This window comes from Lithobates pipiens, unplaced genomic scaffold, assembly GCF_037356315.1.
Source record: "Lithobates pipiens isolate NorthernLeopardFrog02 unplaced genomic scaffold, aLitPip1_a1.2 Scaffold_19, whole genome shotgun sequence".
Classification (NCBI taxonomy): domain Eukaryota; kingdom Metazoa; phylum Chordata; class Amphibia; order Anura; family Ranidae; genus Lithobates; species Lithobates pipiens.
The window spans coordinates 205755370-205774198 of record NW_027507764.1 but is presented as its reverse complement, the minus strand read 5'-3'; the positions used below and the strand labels follow the sequence as shown (position 1 = coordinate 205774198).

Sequence of the window (18829 nt, the reverse complement as noted above, 5' to 3'; positions counted from 1 at the left end):
ACACGCGGGGACTGTTCGCCCAACTTTGTCCGTCAAACAGTTTCAGCGGACAGTCCGCTCAAAATTAGCATGGACGGACTTGCCCACACACGACGAACGAACAGTCCGCTGAAACCGTGCGCGATGACGTGAACGGCACGTACGACGGGACTAGAAAACGACGTCCTATACACTGCAATGCAAACTTCGGCGTGTAAATCCTTTCTGAGCATGCGCGGAACTTAGTTTGACGAACAAGCCTACACACGAGGGGACTGTTCGCTGAAACAAAGTTTCAGCGGACAGTTTTTCGGAATTTCCGAAAAACTTTGTTCAGCAGACTGTCCGCTGAAACTGTCCGCTGAAAGCCCACACACGAGCGGACTGTCCGCCGAAACACTGTTCAGCGGACAAAGTTGAGCGAACAGTCCCCGCGTGCGTACGCGGCCTAGGAAAGACTGGCTGAAGATAATTACAGCATTTGGGGAAACTAGGACAGTTCTTTCTCTGCAGTTCTACTTTAATAGAAGACCCGTGGACTCACTTTACTATGCCACAAAGGAAGTGGCCCCCCGAGAGTAATCTAGGAGGGTAAACCTCAAAAATCCAGCCATGAATATGAATTTATAGCAAAATAATAATAATAATACTAAAATAAAAATTGTGGTATATACTGGGTAGCTAAGTATTTACTAATCATTGTGGAAATGTTTTATGTTTGGCAGCTTTGTACCATGATGATGAGCTATGCTCACCTAAATTATTTGTGGATGCTTTGGCCCATGATTGAGAAGAGTTTATGCCTTCATGCTTGTAATTGCATATAAAGTTCTTCTTTAGGCTTGATTTCTTTACTACAATCCAGCTGTTCACAGAATATGTCTGAGTGGTAGCATCAAATATAATATCCCCATGCTCCGCCTCCAGTTCTTGTTCACTTCCTTCTTCATTCCAGATCACTGTGATCACATCAGGGAAGAAGTTCTGCAAGGAACACACATATATCACTTCTCCAGTTCTGTCCACATCTTCTTTAGAAGGCTTCAAGATGAATGCAGTGGGAGGCTTCACTGACTGTGACTCATCTGAAAAAAAATATATTTTTAGAAAAATTCAGCTACAAGCAAACCACTTTTTGTGCTTAAAGCTGAACTTTACCTCTAACAACTTGATAAAAAATGAATGTTCTTTAGCAAGAAACACACATTCCACATTAATAATTATGTGCTGTGAATTGCTTCCAGCATTGCTCCTGTTTCTTCTTGCTGGAGGAGCTCCAGCAATAAATCATAAAGGGGAACTAAACCCATCACTGTGACGGTTTTAAACATGTTACATTCCTGGAGTGGGATTGCTGTCACATTTGCTTGTGTCCTCAACCAAACTGTCAAACCATCAAATGCCCGATGTCATAACTAATCACATGTGCAGCACCATGGCAGTTACAGATCAAACAGAAGCAGCTTCCTTGGCGGTAAAGGATAGGAGGGTTTAATTCCGCTTTACAAGCGGCCTCTACAAAGTCGGCAGTGCCTAAAAATGGAGAGCAAATGAGCATGTGCAGAGTACAGGGAGACAGTGTATTACTGGATTTTAAATAGTATAGGCACTTATTTTTACATGTTTTACATAGCTATTCCTGCAAAAGGGGCCAGCCTGAAGTGATCTAGCAGGACCTAATTTTCTGACAAAATTTCCAGTTTAATAGACACATTTAGCAACATCCAAAATTTAAAAAAGGGGTTTTAAACAGATCTGAAATGTAAAATTCATGATTATTAATATTTTTTAATTAGCATAGGAGCTTATTTAGGTCCTGGGGGTCTCATTGAGCTTATTATTAGTCCATAAAAGTCTAGAATGGCCTATTTTACCCATTCTTCCATTTACACAGGCCAGTTAACATATATCAATCTGATTAGCTATGCTTTCTTTGTGGCTCACCAACTGTAAATGTACTATATATCTCAAAGGCAATCTGTTAGGATAAAGAATTATCAAGTCAATCAGCGCAAAAAAATTCCTAAATGTTAAAAATGAATGCAGCTATGCACAAGCGATCATCAAATAATCCAGATAAACATAGTAAAAACAAAATGCAGCGCATGTGAATTTTATATCAAAACAATTCTAAAAAGTCCAATAACAATCCAGCAGCAATAGAAGGAGGACTATAGTTCCCAGCAAGAATAAAAAGATTCCATGTGACAGAACACAACCCAACAGCTCCCAACATTCATTAATAATGTCAACTGAAACATACATGTATATGTATCAATAAATGCTGTCATAAAGGCATAAAAGTAAAATAGTATATTATATACATTATGTACAGTATATGCATGAACCAATCTGGTTCAATAATGGCATGGACTAGAGGACAATAAAAATAAAAAAAAAGTGATGGATTGTGTGTCCCACACAGAATATAGACTTTAATAGAGTTTGCATGTCCGGTAGAATTTTTTTCCCTGTTCAAGGTGTTGGCATGTTACAAAACTTTTTGATACCATCTGGTACCTACTTCTTTTGCATCACTTGCTGTATGCTTGTTCTTGGTCATTGAGTCAAATTATAGAACAGATAGCTAGGCAACTAATCTTTGCAGGAAGAGGTTTAGCAACAATAGTTTTTCCAGTGCATTTTTTATGCAAACTATGTGGATATAGAATATAGGAGTTGCCATTGCTGACTAATTTTTTTTGGATGGAGCAAGTTCCTAGGCTCTCATCCCAATCCTTTTTTCTTTCACACATTAGTGATTCACTGATTCACTAATATATATATATATATATATATATATATATATATATATATATTATTAATGTACTGACTGAATATAGAGGAAACACTGAATATAAAGTCTATTCTAAATGCAGAGTGTGTATATTAGACTGACTGTATATATATATATATATATATATATATATATATAATACACTCAAATACACTGCCACTAACTGAATAACCTGCCTGCTTAATCTAACTCAAGCTATCTCTCTGTCCACGCCAACAACACCTCACTCGGCCGCTATGCAAGCAGCTTTATATAGTGTGGGGCATGGACTGCCTTTGGCCAATTATGGCTCTTTCAGCAGAGCATGCTGTGATTGGCCAAAACATGCAGATCAGGTGCATGCTTTGGCCAATCATCATACAGCAATGCACTGCAATCTTGCAGTGCATTATGGGGCATTCTGCGGTGCTCAAATTTCTAGCGGACGCCCCATATGTTTGGTTCATTTTAGAGGAAACGCCCGTTGTTCAAGTCAAACTTACGTTCGACTCGAACCGCTGGCTCATCCCTAAATTACACTAAAACATATCAGAAACTCATGAAAACAGGATAAAGGTAATAATTTGACAAATTGACAGAAATAAAACCATTTAATGTCTGTCAACATTCTCAATTCCCCAAAACTTGAGGTCTCTAGGATCCCTATCAAGGCATACTCTAAAATGTTTTGAAACACTATGGGATCTTAGTGCCTTTTTACAGATTACGTGTTCCCCGATGTACACACTAAGGGACCTGGAGGTCCTACCAATATACTGGAGTCCACATTTGCTCTCCAGCATATAAACAACCCCTGTAGCAAAGGGAAGACACATACAAGAGAGGTACAGCAGCTGCACACCCCAAAACAAATTGTGTAACATGGGACGGTTCCCCCAGTGGGCTTTAATACAGCAATACAAGCAATTCAGAATGGAATTATATAAAAGTATTTCATTGGCAACATGTAGGGTTGATGGCATGTATCAAACAGTATAATCTGGTTAAGGGATAACAAAAACATTTCACTCTTACAGAAAGCAAACATAGTTACAGCATCACATATCATAATTCTGTTGTGTCAAGATGCCCCGACACGTTTCGACCCATATGGTCTTCTTCAGGGATTATAAACCACCCCTTGTGTGCAGCATGTCATTGAATTTCCTACGAACGCCCCATATGTTTGGTTTGTTTTAGAACAAATGAATACCCGATGTAAAGTTTCACATAAAAAGTGTCTAGAATTCTGCCTTATGCAATTACCTTAAGCTAACGGATAGGAATGAGTACATCTCATTAGACAACTGCCATCACAGCACCTGGTTGTGCAATATCCCTAGGTGTCAACTCATTTGCATAATGCACAATTGCACCTTGAATATATAAAAACAACCGCGCTTAGGCAAAAAAGGGCAATAGGTATGCAGCCTACCCTGCTAGATCCCCCCAAAGGGATTGGAGTGTAAAGAAACGACAGTCCTATCAATTAATATAGTAAATGGTGATGTGGCTGAACCAAATAAATGTGATAGACAAAAAGTCTGAAAAACGACAAAGAAAATACTATGTCGCCTTACAGAGTGCTAAACTCCTTAGTTGTTACAAAGTACATGTGTCAGAAGTGTACCATGTGACATACCAAATATTAACCATGTGATAATAAGCCGTGATATTCATACAGTGCCAGAAGTAACACCAATAAATCACATAAAAATTGGATAAAAAGTATTGCATAAAAAATGAGCAGATACATTATAAAATATATGCAAATGTGAGATAAATAAATGAACCAAGTCCAGATTATAATGTCAAAAACCATGCAATGCTAGCAAAACCAAAACCAAAGTATGTGGTGATTATAAAGTGCTCAGTGACTTCCTATTGCAGTGAACACAGAAAAATATCCAGGTGACTTTCAGTGCTCCCCCTTGTGGTTCCCCACTCACCAGCTGCAGTAATTCCTGCAGGGGTATTACGCATGTAAGGAGTAGGGATGAGCCTAACACCCCCCAGTTCAGTTCGCACCAGAACCTGCGAACAGACCTAAAATTCACGTGAACTTTAGAACCCTATTAAAGTCTATGGGACTTGAATGTTCAAAATCAAAAGTGTTAATTTCAAAGGCTTATATGCAAGTTATTGTCATAAAAAGTGTTTGGGGACCTGGGTCCTGCCCCAGGGGACATGTATCAATGCAAAAAAAACTTAAAAACTGCACTTTTTTCTGGAGCAGTGATTTTAATAATGCTTAAAGTGAAACAATAAAAGTATAACATTCCTTTAAATTTCGTACCTGGGGGTGTCTATAGTATGCCTGTAAAGGGGCGCATGTTTCCCATGCTTAGAACTGTCCCTGCACAAAGTGTCATTTCTGCAGGAAAAAAAGTAATTTAAAAGCAATTTTGCGGCTATAATGAATTGTTGGCTCCCCGTAATACAGAGAACAGTCATTGAAAGTCATTGATAAAAAAAAAATGCGTGGGGTTCCCCCTAAATTCAATTACCAGGCCCTTCAGGTCTGGTATAGATATTAAGGGGAACCCCGTGTCAAATAAAAAAAAAATTACGTGGGGTTCCCCCCAAATATTCATACCGATTTTAAGGGGAACTCCACGCTAAATAAAAAAAAAATGATGTGACGTTCCCCCCAAAAATCCATACCAGACCCTTTATCCGAGCATGCAACCTGGCAGGCCGCAGGAAAAGAGGGGGGACAAGAGAGCGCGTCCCCGAACCATACCAGGTCACATGCGCTCAACATTGCCCCCTGACCGCGCAAACCCCCACAACCACCGACCAGGGTTGTGGGGATGAGGCCCTTGTCCCCATCAACTTGGGGACATGGTGCTTTGAGGGGTCACAGACCCCCAAAGCATCCTCCCAATGTTGAGGGCATGTGGTTTGGTACGGTTCTTTTTCTGCGGCCTGCCAGGTTGTGTGCTCAGATAAAGTGTCTGGTATGGATTTTTGGGGGGAACTTCATGCCATTTTTTTTTTTATTTTGCGTGGTGTTCCCCTTAAAATCCATACCAGACCTGGATATTTGGGGGAACCCCCCATACCAGACCTGAAGGGCCCGGTAATTGAATTTGGGGGAACCCCACGCATTTTTTTTTATCAATGACTTTCAATGACTGTTCTCTGTATTACGGGGAGCCGACAATTCATTATAGCTGTGAGTGCTTTTAAATGACTTTTTTTTCCTGCAGAAATTACACTTTGTACAGGGACAGTTCTAAGCACAGGAAACATGCACCCTTTACAGGCATACTATAGACACCCCCCAGGTACAAAATTTAATGAAATATTACACTTTTATTGTTTCACTTTAAGCATTATTAAAATCACTGCTCCCGAAAAAACTGTAGTTTTTAAAACTTTTTTTTGCATTGATACATGTCCCCTGGGGCAGGACCCAGGTCCCCAAACACTTTTTATGACAATAACTTGCATATAAGCCTTTAGAATTAGAACTTTAGATTTCTCCCATAGACTTTTGCAGGGTATTCTGTGGCTTTTCACCCCAAATTGTTCACTGTTCGGCGAATGGGCGATGTATATTATTTTTATATTTGGCTAGTAGGGCTCAGTTTTTCTGCCCTTTTGTTTACACTGGTCTGCACCAGGACATTTAAGCAATGAAAGATAGCTACGCCTGTCTGCAGGCGTGCTGTTTGACAGAGTCTCTTGTTCCGCATCAGGAGAGTCGCTTCTGCCGTGGCTCCCGAGCGTGTCATGGTTTCCATGATGACGGACATGCTTTTAAGATTACGGGTGATGTACGTAGGTTCCTTGAACGTAATGCATACGGGGGAGAAGCCACGCTCTGACGTCACTCACTGCCGTCCTGTGTCTCACACACTGTTCTGCCTGCTCTGTAATCGCGCTTTTATTCAAGCCCTTTGTGAGTAGCCATTTTAATATGTTACTAAAGCCTTTTGCAACTTGATATCAGTAAGCACTTAGATTTGTTTTGTCCCACCATCTATTCCCTTGGGGAAATTGATTGGCGATCCTGGTCCTGCCTGGATGATTTACCCTTATGGGACATGTGTATATGACCATCTGTTAGCTCAGTGGTCTATATCTTGGAGTGAGCAAAGCGAGTGCTCTGGAGGTGGAGGGTCTATCACCATTGCATCGCGAGTTGTATTCTGTCACGTGGAATCTTTTTGGTGCTTGCTGGGACCTATAGTCCACTTCTATTCCTGCTGGATAGTTATTGGACTTTTTAGAATTGTTTTGCTATAAAATTCACATGCGCTGTAAATCTGTTAGGATAGAAATATGGGGGTTCCATTGCTGACTTGCTTTTAGAAGATTCAAGATTTAGGTCTGTCATCCCTTTTAGTGAATCACTAACCTGGAACATGAATGACTTCTAATAAGAACATACTACCTTTCAGGTCAGTGAATCAACAATGTGTGAAAGAAAAAAGGATTGGGATGAGAGCCTAGCAACTTGCTCCATCCAAAAAAATTAGTCAGCAATGGCAACTCCTATATTCTATATCCACATAGTTTGCATAAAAAATGCACTGGAAAAACTATTGTTGCTAAACCTCTTCCTGCAAAGATTAGTTGCCTAGCTATCTGTTCTATAATTTGACTCAATGACCAAGAACAAGCATACAGCAAGTGATGCAAAAGAAGTAGGTACCAGATGGTATCAAAAAGTTTTGTAACATGCCAACACCTTGAACAGGGAAAAAAATTCTACCGGACATGCAAACTCTATTAAAGTCTATATTCTGTGTGGGACACACAATCCATCACTTTTTTTTTATTTTTATTGTCCTCTAGTGCATGCCATTATTGAACCAGATTGGTTCATGCATATACTGTACATAATGTATATAATATACTATTTTACTTTTATGCTGTTATGACAGCATTTATTGATACATATACATGTATGTTTCAGTTGACATTATTAATGAATGTTGGGAGATCTTTGGTGACACACATCCCACCCCAGCCATGTCTGCCCCCTGTTTGTGCTCTGTTGGGTTGGTTTCTCCTCTGCCTACTCAGCTCTCGAGCCAGGTGATTAGTCTGTCTGTAAAGTGGTGCATCTGTACACTGTAGAGAATATTCTGCAGCAATAATGACATATCTAAAGGAAAATTAATTTAAACTTGCTCGCTGGTGTAATGTATTGTCAGCTTCCAGCAATACAGATAAAAAAAAAAAAAAAAAAAAAACGGCGTAGAGCCCCCCCCCCCCCCCCAAATCCATACCAAACCCTTAGCCAAGCATGCAGCCTGGCAGGTCAGGAAAATGGGGGGTGAGCAAGTGCCCCCCTCCTGAACCATACCAGGCCACATGCCCTCAACATGAGGGAGTGCGTGCTTTGGGGCAGGGGGCTCTGACGTTTCCAATAAGCTCCCCACCCGCAGACCCCAAAGTACGCTCCCCATGTTGATGGCAAGTGGCCTGGTATGGTTTGATGGGTGCTCACTCGTCCCCCTCCTTTCTTTGCTCGGTTAAGGGCCTGGTAAGGATTTAGGGGGGGGGGGTACATTGTCTCTTTTTTTTTTTTTTTTTTTTCATTTTGGTGTACAGTTCCCCTGAAGATATGTATGCATCCCAAAGAGCCTGGTATGGATTTTGGGGGGGACCCCACGCCTTTTTTTCTTAATTCTGTCATAGGGTTCTTAACTACTTCAATACAGTGCACTTTCACCCTCTTCTTGCCCAGACCAATTTTCAGCTTTCAGTGCTCTCACACTTTGAATGACAATTACTCAGCCACGCAACACTGTGCCCAAAAAACATTTTTTATTATTTTTTTCACACAAATATAACTTTCTTTTGGTGGTATTTAATCACCACTGGGCTTTTTTTTGTGATATAAGTAAAAAAAAGCGAAAAAATAAATACATTTTCTTTTTCTTTTTTTAGTTCTATTATAAAATTTTGCCAATACATAATTTTTGTTCATAAATTTGGGCCAAAATGTATACTGCTACTGCTAGCTTTGGTAACAATAACCCAAATTAGTGGATATTATTTCGTTTGTGTGAAAGTTATAGAGTCTATAAGCTATGGTGCAATCAGGGGCATAACTAGAAATCACAGGGCCCCAGGGGCGGATCCAGATTCTAGTCTCCGGAGGGGCACTGATAGAAAATACTTTTATGGGGGGCAATTTATTGGGGCAATGGCTGATGTTGGCGCTTCAATTATCACAGCACCATTTGTGTTATGGTGTCAGGATGATTGAAACACATTATTTCTATTATTACATTGTTATAGAAAATTAAATAGTTCAACTCACCATAATGCAGAATCAGTGGGAGCCTCGAGTGTGTCACCTGCCACCAGATGCAGATTGTCACTTGTCACAAGTTGCGGATTGTCCACCTGCCACACATTGCGGATTGTCCACTTGTCACGTCACCTGCCACCCATTGCGGATTGTCCACTTGTCACGTCACCTGTCACCCATTGTGGATTGTCCACTTGCCACGTGACCTGCCAGACATTGCAAATCGTCCACTTTCCACGTCACCTGCCACACATTGGGGATTGTCCACTTGCCACGTCACCTGCCACACATTGCGGATTGTCCACTTGCCACGTGACCTGCCACCCATTGTGGATTGTCCACTTGCCACATCACCTGCCACTCATTTCAGATTGTCCACTTGCCACAAGTTGCAGATTGTCATTTGCCACACATTACAAATTGTCCACTTGCCATGTCACCTGCCACTCATTGTGGATTGTCCACTTGCCACGTCACCTGCCATACATTGTGGATTGTCCATTTGCCACGTCATCTGCCACCCATTGCGGATTGTCCATTTGCCACATCACCTGCCACCCATTGCGGATTGTCCATTTGCCACGTCACCTGCCACCCATTGCGGTTTGTCCGTTTGCCACGTTACCTGCCACCCACTGCGGATTGTCCATTTGCTACGTCACCTGCCACCCATTGCGGTTTGTCCACTTGCCACGTGACCTGCCACACATTGCGTATTGTTCACTTGCCACGTCACCTGCCACACATTGCGGATTGTTCACTTGCCACGTCACCTGCCACAAGTTTCAGATTGTCCCCTTGCCACGTCACCTGCTACACATTGCAGATTGTCCACTTGCCACGTCACCTGCCACACATTGCGGATTGTCCACTTGCCACGTCACCTGCCACACATTGTGGATTGTTCATTTGCCACGTCACCTGCCACCCATTGCGGTTTGTCCATTTGCCACGTTACCTGCCACCCACTGCGGATTGTCCATTTGCCACGTGACCTGCCACCCATTGCGGTTTGTCCACTTGCCACGTGACCTGCCACACATTGCGGATTGTTCATTTGCTACGTCACCTGCCACACATTGCGGATTGTCCATTTGCCACGTCACCTGCCACAAGTTTCAGATTGTCCCCTTGCCACGTCACCTGCTACACATTGCAGATTGTCCACTTGCCACGTCACCTGCCACACATTGCGGATTGTCCACTTGCCACGTCACCTGCCACACATTGCGGATTTTCCACTTGCCATGTCACCTGCCACCCATTGCGGATTGTCCATTTGCCATGTCACCTGTCACACATTGCGGATTGTCACTTTCCTGTTAAGGTCACTCTGTTTGCCAGTCTGAGTCAGGCAGCAGAGAGATGATGTAATCTCTCTGCTGCCTGCACAGTGAGTGAGAGCGGAGCTGGCAGTTTGCAGGGCGGGCGCCGGGCGGTGAGAGATGATGTCATCTCTCTGCCCCGCCACCCGCTGATTTATCACACCTGATGCACTCATTTCTTGAGAGCCTGAAATGTCAGGATGGTACAAATACCACAAATTACCCCTTTTTGGAAAGTAGACAGTCCAAAGTATTTAGTAAGAGGCATGGTGAGGTTTTTTGAAGTTGTGGGAAAAAGTTTTTCCAACAATTCTTGGCGAAAAATAAAGAAAATATTATTATTATTTTTTTACACAACATTGTCATAATAACAAGCTATTTCTCACACACAGCATATGCATACTCCCAATTACACCCCAAAATACATTCTACTACTCCTCTTGAGTATGGTGATACCACATGTGTGAGATTTTTGCACAGCCTGGTCACATAGAGAGGCCCAACAGGAAGCACCATCAGGCATTCTAGGAGCATAAATTACACAACTAATTTCATTCCTACCTATAACACTCTTGAAGGTCCTGGAGCACCAAGACAGTGGAATTACCCCATTTTGGATTTTGGGTTTAATACAGCTTTAAGGCATAACAAAGTTATTTACAAATGAAACAAAAAGACTAAACAAAATCAAAATAAAAAAAGTGCAAAAATGCAAGATGAGAAATTGCTAGGAGGAAATGGGGAAGAAAGAGTTAATTAGGGCTGAACATGGCAAAGGTTAATAAGGGGTTAATCAATTGAAGATCTTAAAGCAGAAGTTAACCTGTTGTTTTAAGGTTCAAAAACCAGTTACATTCACGGCATGTCCCGGGAAAGCAACTGTCACATTGGCTGTGCTCTCAGCCAAACGGTCAAACCATCCAATGATTTGTGTCATAACTGATCACATGTGCAGCATCATGGCAGTTGGAGATCAAACAGAGGCAAGATGGAAGCTTACTTGGCTGAAAACGATAGGAGGATTTACTTCCACTTTAAGCATGAGAATCACTCCCAAAAAAATTCATCCTTAACTTTCTGGCATAAAGTTCTTTTTAACCACTTTCAGACCGGACCATTTTGCTGGTAAATGACCAGAGGTCTTTTTACACTTTGGCACTGCGCTGCTTTAACTGGTAATTGCGCGGTCATGCAATGTTGTACCCAAACAAAATTTGCGTCCTTTTCTTCCCACAAATAGAGCTTTCTTTTGATGGTATTTGATTGCCTCTGCGATTTTTATTTTTTGCGATATAAACGTAAAAAGACCGCAAATTTTGAAAAAAAATGATATTTTCTACTTTTTGTTATTAGAAAAATCCAATAAACTCAATTTTAGTCATACATTTAGGCCAAAATGTATTCAGCCACATGTCTTTGGTAAAAAAAAAGTCAATAATTGTATATTTATTGGTTTGCGCAAAAGTTGTCACATCTACAAACTAAGGTACGTTTTCTGGAATTTACGCAGCTTTTAGTTTACGACTGCCTATCTCATTTCTTGAGGTGCTAAAATGACAGGGCAGTACAAAACCCCCCCAAATGACCCCATTTTGGAAAGTAGACCCCCTAAGGAAATTGATAAGAGGCATGTTGAGCCCATTGAATATTTTATTTTTTTGCCTCAAGCGATTGAATAATGACAAAAAAAAAATTTTTTTTTTTTTTTTACACAAAGTTGTCACTAAATGATATATTGCTCACACATGCTATGGGCGTATGTGAAATGACACCCCAAAATAAATTCTGCTGCTTCTCCTGAGTACGGGGATACCACATATGTGGGACTTTTTGGGAGCCTAGCCGCGTACAGGGCCCCGAAAACCAAGCACCGCCTTCAGGCTTTCTAAGGGCGTAAATTTTTGATTTCACGCCTCACTACCTATTACAGTTTTGAAGGCCATAAAATGCCAAGATGGCACAAAACCCCCACAAATGACCCCATTTTAGAAAGTAGACACCCCAAGCTATTTGCTGAGAGGCATGTTGAGTCCATGGAATATTTTATATTTTGCCACAAGTTGCGGGAAAATTACAAACTTTTTTTTTTTTTTTTTTTTTTTCACAAAGTTGTCACTAAATGATATATTGCTCATGCATGCCATGGGCATATGTGAAATGACACCCCAAAATAAATTCTGCTGCTTCTCCTGAGTACGGGGATACCACATATGTGGGACTTTTTGGGAGCCTAGCCGCGTACGGGGCCCCGAAAACCAAGCACCGCCTTCAGGCTTTCTAAGGGCGTAATTTTTTGAGTTCACTTCTCACTACCTATTACAGTTTTGAAGGCCATAAAATGCCAAGATGGCACAAAACCCCCACAAATGACCCCATTTTAGAAAGTAGACACCCCAAGCTATTTGCTGAGAGGCATGTTGAGTCCATGGAATATTTTATATTTTGCCACAAGTTGCGGGAAAATTACAAACTTTTTTTTTTTTTCACAAAGTTGTCACTAAATGATATATTGCTCACGCATGCCATGGGCATATGTGAAATGACACCCCAAAATAAATTCTGCTGCTTCTCCTGAGTACGGGGATACCACATATGTGGGACTTTTTGGGAGCCTAGCCGCGTACGGGGCCCCAAAAACCAAGCACCGCCTTCAGGCTTTCTAAGGGCGTTACAGTTTTGAAGGCCATAAAATGCCAAGATGGCACAAACCCCCCCCCCCAAATGACCCCATTTTAGAAAGTAGACACCCCTAAATTTAGGGGTACACTAGTGAGACTAGGTAATAAATGGCGGGTGCCCTGAAACTATAAAAAAATAACTAACCAACCAGCGTCACCTGTAACAGTTATATGGTGATCACTGGTGAAAGGGTTAACTAGGGGGCAATCAGGGGGCTTTATGCGGTAGTATATGGGGGTCCCTGGCGCTATAAAAAGCTGCGGCGAACCTAAATACCTACCTGCCTAACTAGCGTCACCTGTGACACTAATACAGCGATCAGAAAAACGATCGCTTATTAGGCTGGGTTCACACTGGAGCGATGCGGGAACGCCACGAATGCGCGGCGGGTTCCCGCATCGCATGCCTCCCGGCGGCAGTTCACACTGCCCTATGCGAACTGCTGGGAGTGTCAGTGAAATGTTAATGACACCCCCAGATCAGTTCGCATATCGCAGTGCGATCTGCAAACTTGGATCGCATGGTGTGAACACCCATGCGATCCGATTCTGCTGCGGACCAAAAAAAGGGTCCCGTGCGAGTTTGCGGCGGGTGCGGCGGGTGCGACACGAATTCAGCCATACTATCTGTATAGCTGAACTCGAATCGCACAGAGATCGGATGTGATTTGCACTGCAGTGCGGTGCGAATCACATCCGTTCTCATAAACCGCTGCAATGTGAACCCAGCCTTAGTGACACTGGCGACGGGGGGTGATCACGGGGTTAAACCTTTATTGGGGGGGTTAGGGGGGTACCTTAGAACTAAAGGGGGCTAACCCTAACTGCCCTAACAGTTATTAGTCACAAATGACACCTGCCGGGTGATCAGGGGGTTAAACCTTTATTAGGTAATAAATGGCGGGTGCCCTGAAACTATAAAAAAATAACTAACCAACCAGCGTCACCTGTAACAGTTATATGGTGATCACTGGTGAAAGGGTTAACTAGGGGGCAATCAGGGGGCTTTATGCGGTAGTATATGGGGGTCCCTAGCGCTATAAAAAGCTGCGGCGAACCTAAATACCTACCTGCCTAACTAGCGTCACCTGTGACACTAATACGGCGATCAGAAAAATGATCGCTTATTAGGCTGGGTTCACACTGGAGCGATGCGGAAACGCCGCGAATCCGCGGCGGGTTCCCGCATCGCATGCCTCCCGGCGGCAGTTCACACTGCCCTATGCGAACTGCTGGGAGTGTCAGTGAAATGTTACTGACACCCCCAGATCAGTTCGCATATCGCAGTGCGATCTGCAAACTCGGATCGCATGGTGTGAACACCCATGCGATCCGATTCTGCTGCGGGCCAAAAAAAGGGTCCCGTGCGAATTTGCGGCGGGTGCGGCGGGTGTGGCGGGTGCGGCGGGTGCGGCGAATGGCTGAACTCGAATCGCACAGAGATCGGATGTGATTTGCACTGCAGTGCGGTGCGAATCACATTCGTTCTCATAAACCGCTGCAATGTGAACCCAGCCTTAGTGACACTGGCGACGGGGGGTGATCACGGGGTTAAACCTTTATTGGGGGGGTTAGGGGGGTACATTAGAACTAAAGGGGGCTAACCCTAACTGCCCTAACAGTTATTACAGTCACAAATGACACCAATGCAAAAAAAAAAAAAAAAAATGACATTGGTGTCACTGTGACTGGGGGGGCAGGGGTAATTGGGGGGGTGATCGGGGGGTAAAGGGGGGGTGTGAGTGTGCCTGGCATGTTCTACTGTGTGTGGGATGTGTTGGTGCAACTCACTGATCCGCTCTCCTCCGTGTCGGAACGAAAAATACCGACACGGAGGAGAGAATACATCACTTCCTCTCCTGTGTTTACATTACAGGAGAGGAAGTGATGTCACCGGGGATTTCCATTCGTCGGGAGCGATCGCGAGGGGGTGGCCATGAATGAATGGCCGTCCCCTCGTCCGGGATCGCTCCCGAACGAAAACCGACCGCCGCAGGCACCGGGCGGGGGCCCGATCGGGCCCCCGACCCGCGGGAGGCAAATCACGTACATGTACGTGCTTATGCCTGCCCGTGCCATTCTGCCGACGTACATCGGCGTGAGGCGGTCGGCAAGTGGTTAAATGCAGATCAAATGACTGGCCTTTCACCATCATACAATTTCAGTTCCTGCAACCTCACCTCAATTTAAAAAAAAAAGTTTTGGTTTTATTTAAATTAATAATTCTCCTGTTAAAGGAACTCTAAATTATCAGTTTTAGGGGAACATAATATAATAACAATATATTATGGAATGCAGCAAAAAGATTTCCAAAGCTGAGTCAGATTTTGTGAATGTCTAAAATACTTAACAATATACTTTTTTATATATGGAAGACATGAGTCTGTTAAAATTGGGGCTAATTTACTAAAACTGTACAGTTCAAAATCTGGTGCGGCTCTGCACAGAAACCAATCAACTTCCCGATTTTTTTTTTTTGTCAAAGCTTAATTGAACAAGCTGAAGTTAGAAGCTGGTTGGCTTTCATGCACAACTGCACTAGATTTTGCACTCTCCAGTTTTAGTAAGTCAACCCTACCGGTACTTAAAAAATATTAGTCTGTTTACACTATTGAAAGGAAGGATAAGGTGTACTTACTTGTTACAATGAGTTTGGTGCCAGAACTAAACACTTGATGAGGAATTCTTAACGAGGCTCCTTTTGCACAAAAGTAATTGCCAGCATCTTCATGTGTGATATTATGTATATCAAGTTGATACTTTACATTGTTTTTGCCTTTCATTTGCACTACGTGAGCAGAAAACCTTTCCAGGAAAAGCCCCTCATCGAAGACAGTCTTCTCACCAAAAACAGATATAATCCTCTTCAAGGCTTCATTTGGTTTCTGGGAATACCAAAAAACATTGGAACCTTCCTTTGCACTGCATTCAATTCGAACCTTTAAAAACTTTCCTCCAGTCTTAGTTTGAGATGGATGGATTTGCTCAATATCATTGTTTCCATCTAGCAAGAAAAGATCACAATAAATAGGTTTAAAATGTAGGGATATGTCATATGTAAAAATAGATATATGTCTGTGTTCTATAAATACATACATGCTGTATATAAAATTAGGATCAAAAGGTAAGAGTGCAGCATGGTGTTTGGAAAGGTTTCTCTTTGTTCTACAACTACAACTCAACAGTTTGTGTTTTGAAAAGCATTATTAAACCACTTCCTATGTGTGGTCTTCTAGTTAAGGGAATCCCCCCAAAAGTGTATGTATGTGCTATTAAACCCTGAGGTCTAACTAGATATGGACATTTTATGTTAAATCCACTGTACCTCCCTCCTCCCAGGTGAATATTTGTTTAAAATATTCCAAAGTAGCATTTATCAGTCCACTAAAAACAAAGTGAAATGATCCAGTCATGCCTAGCTTAAACCATAGAATTACAGAAAGCAGCACCTGACGAAAACCATATAAAAGAGACCAAGATATTTAATTTAATTGTCGTTTCATCGGTGCTACAAGAACAAGATAAAAAAACAAAAAAAAAAAACAAAGTCATAACAATGAGAAATTGGGTCTAGATAATGCAATATGAATACATAACACAAAATCTAGAACATCGCATAAAACCATAATAACAACAAACTTTTCACAACTTCAATAATCTTGACTGAGTTAAATGTTAAAAGGTACAAATTATACACCTAATAAAAGAAACTAGGAAATAAAATGGATATATAAAGTAAGCATCTATTAAATGATATATAAAAAGAATGTGTAACAAATGCAGAAAATGTAGGCTGCTGAAATATAAATATTTGGCTACTAGGACAAGTACTAAAAATGTAAATACTAAGGGCTCCTTCACACGGACGTCCGCTCTGCTCAGTGGGGGATCGCTCCGTTGATCCCCGCTGAGCAGGCAGATGACAGGTCTGTCTCTGCACACTGTGCAGGGACGGACCTGTCAGAGCGCCGCTCTCCCCTATGGGGGATTGGATGAAGACCGACCGTAGAGTCCGCGGTCACCCAATCTGTTCCTCAGACGGATGGAAAAGTAGGTTTTTCCTCGTCACACTTTTTCAGATCAGAGTGGGTTGGATGTCAGCGGACATGTCACGGACATGGAGCGTCCGTTAAGGTCTGCCTAAAAAAACTGACAGGTGGACCTGAACAGACAGTCCGTGTGAAAGAGGCCTAAAACACTTTGGGACCACACTGCTGAAAAAAAATGAAATGGCTCCTAAATTCAATACAAAAAAACAAAGCATGTGTACAAGGCTTCTTCTTCAAAACCTGGAGCCTTGTGCGCATGCTCCGAAATGCGTCACGGCCACTATCCTGACATCACTTCAGGCACATGGGTTCCACACACACGGCTTGTGTCCCACCAAGGTCCCTGAAGAGCTATTTTGACTAGGCGATCTTATTCTCCCTTACAACTGCTGGTTGAAACAGGGAGATGGGAATACACTGCCAGAAGCCCCGCCAGGAATGTCTTGATATAATGAGCATATTACATGTCCACTTCTTGTATGTGTTTTTGACCTGTGCTTTCTAATAAACTGCTGGCATTCTGCACTTAGAAGCCTTCCTTGTTTTTGATTTCTACTCTTTGAACACCAAACTCCACCCAAATAAATAGGTTCTCCCAGCAGGCCAAGGGACCCAAGAAAATCCCTGCCCATTGGCTGAAACACCCTTCTCATTCCTAATCTGTCCTTGCAATGCACTTGTCTTATCTAATGTCACCATATACCCGGCCATCTAGTGGCAGAAGAGAGAAGTGCAGCAATTCCAGAATTAGGGCAAAATCAGTTGACCTCCTAACAATTGACCAAGGCAAGTATCAGTTGGTAAATGTAATAGCAACCCTGCCTAAAGATCAGGATGTGACACTGAGATCAGACTGAACCTGTTAACCCTTTCTTCTGAGGTCTCCACTCAAGACAAATTATGCACTGTTAGAACAGAGAGTGGTCTCCCTTGAACAGCAACAGACCAAGTCCCATAAACAAAAAGTGCAAATGCAGCTTCATCTGGATGAACTAGAGAATCGCAGTAGGTGGGACAAAATCAACTTATGTGGGATCCCAGAGGGTACAGGGGCACCGATCTACTCCACCTGTAAGGACCAATCCTTAAAACATTACTAAAGAATTGCATTGGGGCAGCACTTGATCTAGACGTGACATCTCACAGGACCTCCTCCTTGGTATTTCCAATAAGGGATCAAAACAGACAGGGGACCTCCTGGGGGCCACATTTCAGGCTTGGATCTATTTTGGTGTGGGTTCTATCTCACCCTCTACAACCTTAGGGAGACAGTGGATTTGTAATTTCAGTACCCACACCAACTTGCACTCTTTACGGAGGGACGTGTTAATATCCAGGGTTGTCACTAGGGACCTGTTTCGGGGGTCCAGCTGCATCCGTATTCAATATTTTTTATCTCTCATTGAGGATTGGCTCCATCATGAGCTACCATTATATTGTATTTCTTCTTACTCTCCACTCCTGATGAAAGTTTTCAAGCAAAACTGGAAATGAATCAGGTTTTGGGGTATCCAACCCCCACGAGAGCATAAGTGTTGTTACATTGTTCTATTGTTTTTTGTTCTGTACTGTATTGCATATTGCCATTGCTCACATGCTAGTTGTCTGTTTTTATCATTTTTGTATTAATAAATACTATATTTTAAAGTTTCCTTGCATGTGTTGGTGGTCTGTCAAAGTCCCATCTAGGGGTTTTTTTTGGTCAGAAAAGTAATATAGGGTAAATCTGGGGAGAGAGCTGTTACTTT

At 42.4% G+C, this 18829-nt stretch overlaps 1 protein-coding gene across 1 annotated transcript; it reads right to left on the bottom strand.

Annotated features, from left to right (window-relative positions):
• Positions 1 to 650: 650 nt before the first annotated feature.
• LOC143998039 (immunoglobulin kappa light chain-like) lies at positions 651 to 18457 on the bottom strand. The gene is made up of 3 exons (XM_077493818.1): positions 18331 to 18457; positions 15671 to 16036; positions 651 to 1064 (listed from the first exon to the last, which is right to left on the bottom strand). The coding sequence occupies exons 1-3, from the start codon at positions 18455 to 18457 to the stop codon at positions 676 to 678; spliced, it is 882 nt and encodes a 293-aa protein (XP_077349944.1). The 3' UTR covers positions 651 to 675.
• Positions 18458 to 18829: the final 372 nt, after the last annotated feature.

Coding starts and splice junctions, on each gene's coding strand:
- LOC143998039 (XM_077493818.1), bottom strand. CDS start 18,457: ATGCAGCTGGACCCCCGAAACAGGTCCCTAGTGACAACCCTGGATATT. Junction 16,037..18,330: donor TCTCCCTAAGGTTGTAGAGG/GTGAGATAGAAC, acceptor TTTTCTTGCTAG/ATGGAAACAATGATATTGAG. Junction 1,065..15,670: donor CACCAAACTCATTGTAACAA/GTAAGTACACCT, acceptor ATTTTTTTTCAG/ATGAGTCACAGTCAGTGAAG.